This window comes from Aquarana catesbeiana, linkage group LG05 (genome assembly GCF_042186555.1).
Source record: "Aquarana catesbeiana isolate 2022-GZ linkage group LG05, ASM4218655v1, whole genome shotgun sequence".
Taxonomy (NCBI): Eukaryota; Metazoa; Chordata; class Amphibia; order Anura; family Ranidae; genus Aquarana; species Aquarana catesbeiana.
Window position 1 is genome coordinate 625,886,444 of NC_133328.1, and position 12,293 is coordinate 625,898,736.

At 45.1% G+C, this 12,293-nt stretch overlaps 1 protein-coding gene across 1 annotated transcript in view; it reads right to left on the reverse strand.

Annotated features, from left to right (window-relative positions):
- The window catches only part of COL22A1 (collagen type XXII alpha 1 chain), a 424,543-nt gene that overhangs the window by 223,895 nt on the left and 188,355 nt on the right, over positions 1-12,293 (reverse strand). The window contains exons 19-21 of the mRNA XM_073632290.1: positions 8,727-8,771; positions 8,600-8,629; positions 3,338-3,391 (exon numbers count right to left, since the gene is read on the reverse strand). Coding sequence (XP_073488391.1) covers positions 3,338-3,391; positions 8,600-8,629; positions 8,727-8,771 — 129 coding nt within the window. The remainder of the gene's footprint in view (positions 1-3,337; positions 3,392-8,599; positions 8,630-8,726; positions 8,772-12,293) is intronic.

Genomic DNA, 12,293 nt, shown 5'->3' on the forward strand with positions numbered 1-12,293 from the left:
CCTATTTTGTTTTTACTTTTTTTTTCATGTTTAACCTTTTTTGTCTACATGTACATTTATGTTTGTCCCAAGCATGTTTAAATCCACCTACTGTTGACTCACTACCTATGCTTGAAGTCTATTCCAAGCATCAACTACTCTTTTAGTAAAATTATACTTTCTAACGTTAGTTTTGAACTTTCCTGTTGTTAGATTGAGGTCATGTCCCTGTGTTCTCGATCTTCGCTTTATACTGGAAATACCGCCCCCCTGAACCTTATTCACACCTCTCTTGTCTTTAAAGGTTTCAGTCACGTCTGCCCTTTCCCTTCTTTCCTCTAGACTGTACATATTAGGTTGCTGCAGTCTCTACTGATATGTTTTATCCCTAATGCCGCGTACACACGAGCGGACTTTACGGCAGACTTTGCCCGGCGGACGGGATTTGGTTGGACAATTCGATCGTGTGTGGGCTCCAGCGGACTTTGTTTTCTCAAAAGTTGGACGGACTTAGATTTGAAACATGTTTTAAATTAATCCGTCGAAATCGAGTCCGGTCGAAAAGTCCGCTTGTCTGTATGCTAGTTAGACGGACAAAAAGCCACGCTAGGGCAGCTATTGGCTACTGGCTATGAACTTCCTTGTTTTAGTTCGGTCGTACGTCATCACGTACGAATTCGATGGACTTTGGTGGATTGTGTGTAGGCAAGTCCGTTCATTCAGAAAGTCCGTCGTAAAGTCCGTCGAAAAGTCCGCCGAGCAAAGTCTGCCGTAAAGTCCGCTCGTGTGTACGCGGTATCAGACATTTCACCATTGTTGTTGCCCGTCTGTGGAATCATTCTAGATCATCGATATCTGTTTGTAAGTGAAGCCTTCAGAACTGGACACTGTATTCTAAATGAGGTCTAACTAAAAATCTATATTGAGGAATCAGGACCTCCTTCCTCCTGCCTGTGATCCCTCTAGTGATATAAAGATCTATATAGAGGAATCAGGGCCTCTTTCCTCCTCCTGGTGATCCCTTTAGTGATATAAAGGTCTATTAAAAGGAATCAGGACCTCCTTCCTCCTGCTGATGATCCCTCTAGTGATATAAAGATCTATATAGAGGAATCAGGGCTTCTTTCCTCCTCCTGGTGATCCCTCTAGTGATATAAAGGTCTATTAAAAGGAATCAGGACCTCCTTCCTTCTGCTGATGATCCCTCTAGTGATATAAAGATCTATATAGAGGAACCAGGGCCTCCTTTCTCCTCCTGGAGATCCCTCTAGTGATATAAAGATCTGTTAAAAGGAATCAGGACCCCCTTCTTCCTCCTGGTGATCCCTCTAGTGATATAAAGATCTATATAGAGGAATCAGGGCCTCCTTTCTCCTCCTGGAGATCCCTCTAGTGATATAAAGATCTATATAGAAGATTCAGGACTTCCTTCCTCTTCCTGGTGATCCTTCTAGTGATATAAAGATCTATATAGAGGAACCAGGGCCTCCTTTCTCCTCCTGGAGATCCCTCTAGTGATATAAAGATCTATATAGAAGATTCAGGACTTCCTTCCTCTTCCTGGTGATCCTTCTAGTGATATAAAGATCTATATAGAAGAATAAGGACTTCCTTCCTCTTCCTGGTGATCTCTCTAGTGATATAAACATCTATATAGTGGAATCAGGACCTCCTTCCTCCTGCTGGTTGCCTCTCTAGTGATGACTTAAGATCTATACAGAGGAATCAAGAACATCTCCCCAAGGCTGGAGAACCCTCTACTGATACCTTCAAGTCCTTTGGAGGACTGTGAAGAAAGATGGTACATTGGAGGAGACAAGCATTGGGTGGGGAAGGGAAGAAGAGCAGAAACACAGTAGTTGGGAGGAGCCAGTGAAGAAGACTGACATACGAGGTGGACAGAGTCAGTGATGTACAGTAAACACACAGGACTCTGGAGGAGAGAGTAAAGAAGACAGACACTGGAGCTGGGTTGGGAACAGTGAGGGAGAGCAGAGACACAGTAGTTTGGTGGGGACAATGAAGAAAGCAGAGACACAGGATTTGGATGGTGACAGTGAAGAAATGTAACCACTTCCCGCCCAAGGCTGTCATATGAAGTCCTGGACTTTGAGTGGGGATATCTGAATGATGGGTGCAGCTGCAGATATCATTCAGATATCATCTTGTCACAATAGAGAATACCGGTGACCAGATGGTCTCTATTATCTTCGGAGGCCCAGGAGCGATGTTATAAAGTCACGTCCAGCCTGGCAGTTGTAAATACTGTTGTATTTGTTTTTTTTTTTTTTATCTCATCCTTTTCTGCCTAGAGGAGAGATGTGGGGACTTATAGACCCCACATCTCTCCATAAAGAGGATCTATCTTGCCCTATTCCTTTTACAAGGGATGTTTACATTCCTTGTAATAGGAATAAAAGTGATAAAAAAACAAAACAAAATTAAAGTGAAAGTTGAAAGCTGATGAGGCTGTACTGGCGGGCCCCCTGCTGATGAGGCTGCACTGGCGGGCCCCCGCTGATGAGACTGCACTGGCAGCTCCCTCACTGATGAGGCTGCACTGGCGGGCCACCCACTGATGAGGCTGCACTGGCAGGCCCCTCGCTGATGAGGCTGCAATGGCGGGCCCCTCACTGACGGGGCTGCACTGGCAGACCACCCCGCTGATGAAGCTGCACTGGCAGGCCCCTCGCTGATGAGGCTGCACTGGCGGGCCCCTCGATGATGAGTCTGCACTGGCAGGCCCCTCACTTATGAAGCTGCACTGGCAGACCACCCCGCTGATGAGGCTGCACTGCGGGGCCCCTCGCTGATGAGGCTGCACTGGCAGGCCCCTCGCTGATGAGGCTGCACTGGCGGGCCCCCCGCTGATGAGACTGCACTGGCAGCTCCCTCGCTGATGAGGCTGCACTGGCGGGCCACCCCGCTGATGAGGCTGCACTGGCAGGCCCCTCGCTGATGAGGCTGCACTGGCAGGCCCCTCGCTGATGAGGCTGCACTGGCAGGCCCCTCACTGATGAGGCTGCACTGGCAGGCCCCTCACTGATGAGGCTGCACTGGCAGACCACCCCGCTGATGAGGCTGCACTGGCAGACCCCTCACTGATGAGGCTGCACTGGCGGGCCCCTCGCTGATGAGGCTGCACTGGCAGGCCCCTAACTGATGAGGCTGCACTGGCAGGCCCCTCACTGATGAGGCTGCACTGGCGGGCCCCTAACTGATGAGGCTGCACTGGCAGACCACCCCACTGATGAGGCTGCACTGGCGGGCCACCCCGCTGATGAGGCTGCACTGACGGTCCACCCACTGATGAGCTTTTATTATAAATTGATTAAAACACTTTTTATTATTCACTTACAGGCGATCCAGGTGGTCCCATAGGCCCCTGAGGTCCTCGCGGCCCAGGAGCGCCCTGTAAAGACATGAAAGAAATATTATATAATAAACAGTATACTGCAGGAAGCCAGGAAGACAAACAAAGTTAATCAATAAAGCCGGTGTTATGTAGCTGCACCCGGATAACACAAAAAAAAATAAAATAGACTTAAAATGAAACAGAATCTAAAATCTATATACAATAAACACATAAAGCTCAATTTGCAGTGCTAACACACCGAGACAAGGATTGCTCTCGTTAAAAAAGTGACAGTTATTTTCAGCTTAGTCCAATGAGATTTGAAAATTACAGTCTAAAATAAAGATCTATATTTGTGGTTTGTGAATTGAGACTGGAGTCTGTAACAGTTATTAAGTTTATCATGTAACGCTAATTTGTGCATGCCATGTTAGTACTGTGACTGTGGACAGTGGAAATGAAAGTCGCATGTGTTTTTATACATTTTGTAATCCTCATCATTGCACATATAGAGATGATTGGAGGATACAGTACTAAGGAGTTTGGTATTGTTAATCTAAGGGTCATTTAAAAAGCAGTGGTATGGACTTACCAAAGCCATACTGATGCTTACATTTTTTTATTTAAAAGCACCGTACCTTTAGTGCTCTTTCAGACAGGCGGCTGGTGAGTGGTAAAAACAGACAACTGAGCTGTGGTTTTACCGCCCCTTAGCCTCCCACCCAATCTGTCCCAGTACAACTGCATAGGGCTGCATACATGCCACGATCACGATGCTTTGCAACATTTTTTGACCCGGGGTGGAGAGTTTGATGGGTCAAATCATGGAGAACCATGTCGTTTTCGATGTGCTATATATATAGATATATCTATATATACAGTATATATAGGGACAGTGAAAAAAAAAAGTAATAAATAATAATGAAAACATTTTTTAAAGCACACCCGTCCCCCTGTCCAGTGGCGAACGCATACGTAGGTCACGCCCACATATGTAAACGATGTTCGCAGCACACATGTGAGGTATCGCCACAAGCATTATAATTCTAGCACTAGACCTCCTCTGTAACTCTAAACATGTAAACTGTAAAAAAAATTTAAAGCCTCGCCTATGGTGATTTTTACGTACCGTCATTTGGCGCCATTCCACGAGTGTGCGCAATTTGAAAGCATGACGTGTTAGGTATTTATTTGCTCGGCGTAACATCATCTTTCATATATTATAAAAAAATTGGGTTATACGTTTTTTTGTTTTTTTTTTAATTCATTCAAGTTTATTATTTTTTTTTTTTAAATGCGTTTAACGGTACACTGGAACGATATGTATGTTCTTTATTTTTTCTGTATGAACCTGTATATCACTTTGGTTTATATCAATAAAATCCTTTTTTTTGAGAAAAAAAAATGCGTTTGAAAAACCTCTACGCAAATATTGTGTGAAATAAAAAATTGCAACGACCGCCGTTTTATTCTCTAGGGCCTCTGCTAAAAAAAAAAAAAAATGGTATAAAGTTTTGGGGTTCTACGTAATATTCCAGCGAAAAAAAACCTAACTTTTACATGTAGGAGAGAAGTGTCAGAATAAGCCTGGTTCTTAAAGTGGTTGTAAACCCACAAAAAAAAAAACAAAAAAACTGTAAGACAAAGGTATGATGAGCTAGTATGCAGCGCATACTAGCTCATTATGAAATACTTACCTTAGATCGAAGCCTGGAGTTATCTCCGGGTATCGCAGGCTCCGGCGCTGTGATTGGCCAGAGCTGCGATGACGTCACTCCTGCGCATGAGCGTGAGAGCAGCTGGTAACGGCACAGCAGCTGAAGAAATGGCACGAGCGTGCCGTTTCTTCAGTGCGCATGTGCCGATGACGTGATGTGGATACAGTGAATATCTCCTAAACTGTGCAAGTTAAGGAGATATTCACGGTAGCTACAGGTAAGCCTTATTATAGGTTTACCTGTAGGTAAAAGTGGTAGTAAAGGGTTTACAACCACTTTAAGTGGCTATCTGTAGGATATAGGAACATTTTTAGATTAACTTTAGAACAAAGCAGGCCTCCTGATATCTGTGCACATAGGGTTGCCACCTGTTTGGGATTCACCCGGACAGTTCAGGTTTGGAATCATGCGTCCGGGTTTCAGACTGTCTGAGACCCGGACACATTATTCAGACCCGGACTGTGGCTTCCCAGCAGGGTTGCTGGCTGCAGTTGTCTAATCTGAGAGTGTCTGTAATGCCGTGTACACACGACCGGTTTTGTCGTCGGAATAAACTCTGAAGGTTTTCACTTTTCCATTCAAGCGGTCTTGCCTACACACGGTCAATCTAAAGTCCAACCGTCCAGAACGCGGTGACGTACAACACGTATGACAGGACTAGAAAACAGAAGTTCAATAGCCAGTGGCCAATAGCTTCCGTCTCGTACTTGCTTCAGAGCATGCGTCGTTTTTGTTGCGTCGGAACGGCATACAGACGATCGGTTTTCCCGATAGGAATTTGTTCCGTCGGAAAAATATAGAACATGTTCTCTATCTAAGTCCGTCTGAATTTTCGTCAGAAAAAGTCAGATGGGGCGTACACACGGTCGGAATATACGATGAAAAGCTCCCATCGGACTCTTTCTGACGGAAATTTTGCTTGTGTGTACGCGGCATTACTCTCTCTTTTACACTGCGCAAAGCCAGCACTATCCCCCCCCCAAACACACACACAGATGGGAGAGGAGAGAGGACTCAATCTGCACCTCTTTCTCCCGTCCCCACCCCTCTTTGTCGGACCACACGCCAATCCCCAGCGCTCTACCTCAGAAAAGGAAAGTGGGATGGGATATTTGAAGTCCAGCAGCCTCACATACATCTGGATGAGAGGTACTGACTGCCAAGGGGTGAGTGAGCTCACCATCCATCCCTGTCTGTGACTGAAGTCTCCCCCCTTCTCTCTCCTGCCTCTAAAGTACACTAAGGTAAATCAGGGTTCTCAGGGCACCCCTTACATCAGAGCTCCCCTTTACACCAGAGGCCACAGTGTTCCTCCTTTACATCAGAGTCCTCTCCGTACACCCTTATGTTAGAGTCCCCCAGAGTTCTCCCTTACATCAGAGTCTGCAGAGTCCCCCCTTACAGTGAAAGGGAACTCTTCGAGTTCAGATGTAAAAGGGGAACTCTGTGGGCTCTGATGTAAAGGGGGAACTCTGTGGACTCCGATGTAAAGGGGGAACTCTGTGGACTCTGATGTAAAGGGGGGACTCTGTGGACTCTGATGTAAAGGGGGGACTCTGTGGACTTTGATGTAAAGGGGGAACTCTGTGGACTCCGATGTAAAGGGGGAACTCTGTGGACTCTGATGTAAAGAGGGAACTCTGTGGACTCTGATGTAAAGGGGGAACTCTGTGGACTCTGATGTAAAGAGGGAACTCTGTGGGCTCTGATGTAAAGGGGGAACTCTGTGGACTCCGATGTAAAGGGGGAACTCTGTGGACTCTGATGTAAAGGGGGGACTCTGTGGACTTTGATGTAAAGGGGGAACTCTGTGGACTCCGATGTAAAGGGGGAACTCTGTGGACTCTGATGTAAAGAGGGAACTCTGTGGACTCTGATGTAAAGGGGGAACTCTGTGGACTCTGATGTAAAGAGGGAACTCTGTGGACTCTGATGTAAAGGGGGAACTCTGTGGACTTTGATGTAAAGGGGGAACTCTGTGGACTCCGATGTAAAGGGGGAACTCTGTGGACTCTGATGTAAAGAGGGAACTCTGTGGACTCTGATGTAAAGGGGGAACTCTGTGGACTCTGATGTAAAGGGGGAACTCTGTGGATTTTGATGTAAAGGGGGAACTCTGTGGACTCTGATGTAAAGGGGGAACTCTGTGGACTCTGATGTAAAGGGGGGACTCTGTGGATTTTGATGTAAAGGGGGAACTCTGTGGACTTTGATGTAAAGAGAGAACTCTGTGGACTCTGATGTAAAGGGGGAACTCTGTGGACTTTGATGTAAAGGGGGAACTCTGTGGACTCCGATGTAAAGGGGGAACTCTGTGGACTCTGATGTAAAGAGGGAACTCTGTGGACTCTGATGTAAAGGGGGAACTCTGTGGACTCTGATGTAAAGGGGGAACTCTGTGGATTTTGATGTAAAGGGGGAACTCTGTGGATTTTGATGTAAAGGGGGAACTCTGTGGATTTTGATCTAAAGGGGGGACTCTGTGGACTCTGATGTAAAGGGGGGACTCTGTGAATTTTGATGTAAAGGGGGAACTCTGTGGACTTTGATGTAAAGGGGGAACTCTGTGGACGGTGATGTAAAGGGGGAACTCTGTGGACTCTGATGTAAAGGGGGAACTCTGTGGATACTGATGTAAAGGGGGAACTCTGTGGACTTTGATGTAAAGGGGGAACTCTGTGGATACTGATGTAAAGGGGGAACTCTGTGGACTTTGATGTAAAGGGGGAACTCTGTGGACTCTGATGTAAAGGGGGAACTCTGTGGACGGTGACGTAAAGGGGGAACTCTGTGGACTCTGATGTAAAGGGGGACTCTGTGGATTTTGATGTAAAGGGGGAACTCTGTGGACGGTGACGTAAAGGGGGGAACTCTGTGGACTCTGATGTAAAGGAGGAACTCTGTGGACTCTGATGTAAAGGGGGAACTCTGTGGACTCTGATGTAAAGGAGGAACTCTGTGGACTCTGATGTAAAGGAGGAACTCTGTGGACTCTGATGTAAAGGAGGAACTCTGTGGACTCTGATGTAAAGGAGGAACTCTGTGGACTCTGATGTAAAGGAGGAACTCTTGTGATTAACTTCATATGATTAGAAATTTTATTTAATAGCAACATCTATGCATACTATGAAAAACAATTGCTGTGCAATGCTGAAGTGTTCGGGTTTGAGTTGAAGAGAAGGTGGCCTCCCTATGTGCACAGCATGGAACTTCCACATATATTTGTAGCTTTATCTGTTTTTATGAGATACTTGAAAGGTCCCCATCACAGGTTTGTGGGGTTGAATGCTGTCAGTGAACCCAAAGCAGGGCGATGACCCAGAAAGAGCGAATATAGAGTTTGTGGTAAGAGAACTTGTGATCACATCCATCAAGTTATCACACCCTATTGGTATGGAATGCAACCGGTTCCTTTGTACCGCACCTACATTACATTTCACTATTCTACCAGAAGTTATCTTCTGCTCATCAGTTGTTGTAAACAAAAAGTTTTTGTCAATGTCAGTTCACACAAAGTATTTTTTTTTTGGAGACAAACTAATCTTACTTGTTCTCCTTTCAGTCCTTCCTTCTGGATCTAGAACAAAAAAAAAAAAGAAACATACAGAAAGTGATGAACATCGTTGACGATAATTATTCCACACCAAAAAAACGGGAAATAGAAAAGATCTTACAACACTGCCAGGTATTCCGGGAGGGCCGGCTTCTCCTTTAATACCCTAAATACAAAGACATAAAACACACTCAATGACATTTTATAGGTAAAAAAGGCAAAATAATGGCATGGGGCCAATTTGATTGACACTATATATATATATACACTATATATAGCACTATGAAAACCATTTATTATTTTCCTCCCACTTCACAATTATGTGTCACTTTGTGTTGGTCTATCACATAAAATCCCAATAAAATACATTTACATTTTTGGTTGTAACATGACAAAATGTGGAAAATTTCAAGGGGTATGAATACTTTTTGAAGGCACTGTATATATATTACATAGTTACATAGCAGGTGAGGTTGATCAAGTCCAACCTATGTGTGATTATATGTCAGTATTACATTATATATCCCTGTATGTTGCGGTCATTCAGGTGATTATCTAATAGTTTCTTGAAGCTATCAATGCTCCCCGCTGAGACCACCGCCTGTGGAAGGAAATTCCACATCCTTGCCGCTCTTACAGTAAAGAACCCTCTACGTAGTTTAAGGTTAAACTTCTTTTCTTCTAATTGTAATGAGTGGCCACAAGTCTTGTTAAACTCACTTCTGTGAAAAAGTTTTATCCCTATTGTGGGGTCACCAGTACAGTATTTGTAAATTGAAATCATATCCCCTCTCAAGCGTCTCTTCTCCAGAGAGAATAAGTTCAGTGCTCGCAACCTTTCCTCATAACTAAGATCCTCCAGATCCTTTATTAGCTTTGTTGCCCTTCTTTGTACTCGCTCCATTTCCAGTACGTCCTTCCTGAGGACTGGTGCCCAGAACTGGACAGCATACTCCAGGTGCGGCCGGACCAGAGTCTTGTAGAGCGGGAGAATTATCGTTTTATCTCTGGCAGTGGCGTCTCCAGCTTTCATATTTAGGGGGGCACATGGGGTGACAGGGACAAAAGTAGAGGGGCAACGATAGATAGATAGATAGATAGATAGATAGATAGATAGATAGATAGATAGATAGATAGATAGATAGATAGATAGATAGATAGATAGATAGATAGCTCTCTCTCTATATATAGATATCTATCTATCTATATATATCTATATATATAGATAGATAGATATCTATATATATAGATATATCTATCTATATATATATCTATATATATAGATAGATATATCTATATATATATATATATAGATATATATATCTAAATATATAGATATATAGATATATATCTCTAGCTATATATCCTGGGGCCCTTTACTATGATCCCACAATGGGCCTTTTCACATGTTCTGCAGTGAGCTCCCTTCCTACTGTATTGGGCCCCCCCCCCCCCCCCCCAGGGTGGCAGAAAACAAGAGATATATGTCACCAGCATACCAAGAAAATATAAGGGTCCAAAGTAGTGGGAGAACTATCAGGGTTGCAAAGGTTGTCTTGCCACCGGGCTCCGGTGTTCTGCCACTGTGGGGTTCCCCAGCCCCCTCTTTGCTGTCCTGCCCCTGCTATTGACAGCGCTGGTCTGGCATCTCTTGGAATTTACAGGCTGGTTCTCCTGTTCTAAGGACGGGAGAAATCAGTCTGTTTTTTCAGTAACTGAGAGTCCTGGTGGAGTCCTTCCTGCAATTCGCTCTTCTTCCTGCCAATGAGGATGTAGGGGAAGGAGCAGATCGGGCCGCCGTGGTTGTGTGAGCGCTCGCATTATGCAGTGTCAGCGAGCAGAGGGAGGGGGGAGGAATCACCCGCAGGAGCTGACTGGGGACGCTCTCCCTCTCAATAGAGACTGTTTTATTCCAGCAGCAGCCCGAGTAAGATGCGGCACATCGGCTACGAATGCAAACAGACATTGCCTTTTTGTAAAAAAAAAAAAAAAAATTTAATTGGGGGGGGGGGGCACATGGTGGGGCACAGCATAATGTTGGGGGGTCAGGGCCCCCTTTGGCCCCCCCTAGGGATGCCATTGATCTCTGGAGTTGATCCCCTTTTTAATGCATGCCAATATTCTGTTTGCTTTGTTAGCAGCAGCTTGGCATTGCATGCCATTGCTGAGGCTATCATCTACTAGGACCCCCAGGTCCTTTTCCATCCTAGATTCCCCCAGAGGTTCTCCCCCCAGTGTATAGATTGCATTCATATTTTTGCCACCCAAATGCATTATTTTACATTTTTCTATGTTCCAAAATAAAATGTGATTCCCGAAGCGCTATGGGTTCTCCTGCTGAGTGATAAATTACCAAATAGAGTAGGTACCGGCCTATGTGCCCAATGCCAATTAAGCGCCCCGCAACAACCGATCAAAATAATGTGATTTAAGCTTGAAAGAAAATTACCACAGAGGTTTCCTAAATTGCTTACAAAAGATAGAAAAAATGAATTAACTCAAAGAAACAAAAGCTTTTCATTAAAGTAATCTACCTGATAATAATTTAAAGTCCATTTTTAATCAACTTCCCGACTCGCTCACATACATATAAGGCGGCAGGTTGACTATCCTGTGCTAATTGCCGTATATGTACGGCGCCTCCTTTAAAAACGAAAGCAGACGCGCGCACGCGCTGCACACCGGGGGACCCGATGCGTGTGGCCGGCGGGCGTTATCGCCACCAGCCACCCGTGATTGCACGCACGAGAGCCAGAATGGAGATCTGTGTGTAAACACACAAATCCCAGTTCTGACAGGGGAGGAGAGACAGATTGTGTGTCCCTTCTAAGTAGGAACAGCAATCTGGCTCCTCCTCTAGTCAGTCCCATCCCCCCCACAGTTAGAAACACACATGAGGGAACACATTTAACCCCTTGATCGCCCCCTAGTGTTAACCTCTTTCCTGCCAGTGACATTTATACATTAATCAGTGCATTTTTATAGCTCTGATCGCTGTATAAATGTCAGTTGTCCCAAAAAAGTGTCAAAGTGTCCCCTATGTCTGCCGCAATGTCACAGTACCACTAGGGGGCGATCAAGGGGTTAACTGTGTTCCCTATTTGTGTTTCTAACTGTGGGGGGGATGGGACTGTCTAGGAGGAGAGAGAGATCGGTGTTCATACATAGTATAAACACATGATCTGTCTCCTCTCCCCTGAAAGAACCGGAATCTGTGTGTTTACACACACAGATCCTGGGTCTCACTCTGTCTCAAGCGATCGCGGGAGCCCGGTGGTCACCGTGCCCGCCGGGCACTCGCTTTATCTCTGGGCACAGGCCACGGGTGCACCGGGGCCCTAATGGCCAAAAGGTGAAGTGACATAAGGTAACGATGTTTCGGCCAGCAGTGCCATTCTGCCAGCCACGGCTGGTCGGCAAGCGGTTAAAAGGCAATTTATTTTTGTATTTTTTTTTTCTTTGTACAAAACCCATAGTGTGCTGTGAATTATGTGCCATGGGCACATCCATACATTTTACCTACTCTATCCTCGGTCCAGTTGTTTACAGTGTTCAGTAGCTCAAGCTGGAATTTACACACACTAGTGACTCCTCTCCTGTCCTGTACCAAATTTCAATTAGAAATAGAGAGCCTGAAGGCTAGTTTTTTATATATTTGATTTTTTTTTTTTTTTTACAAAACCCATAA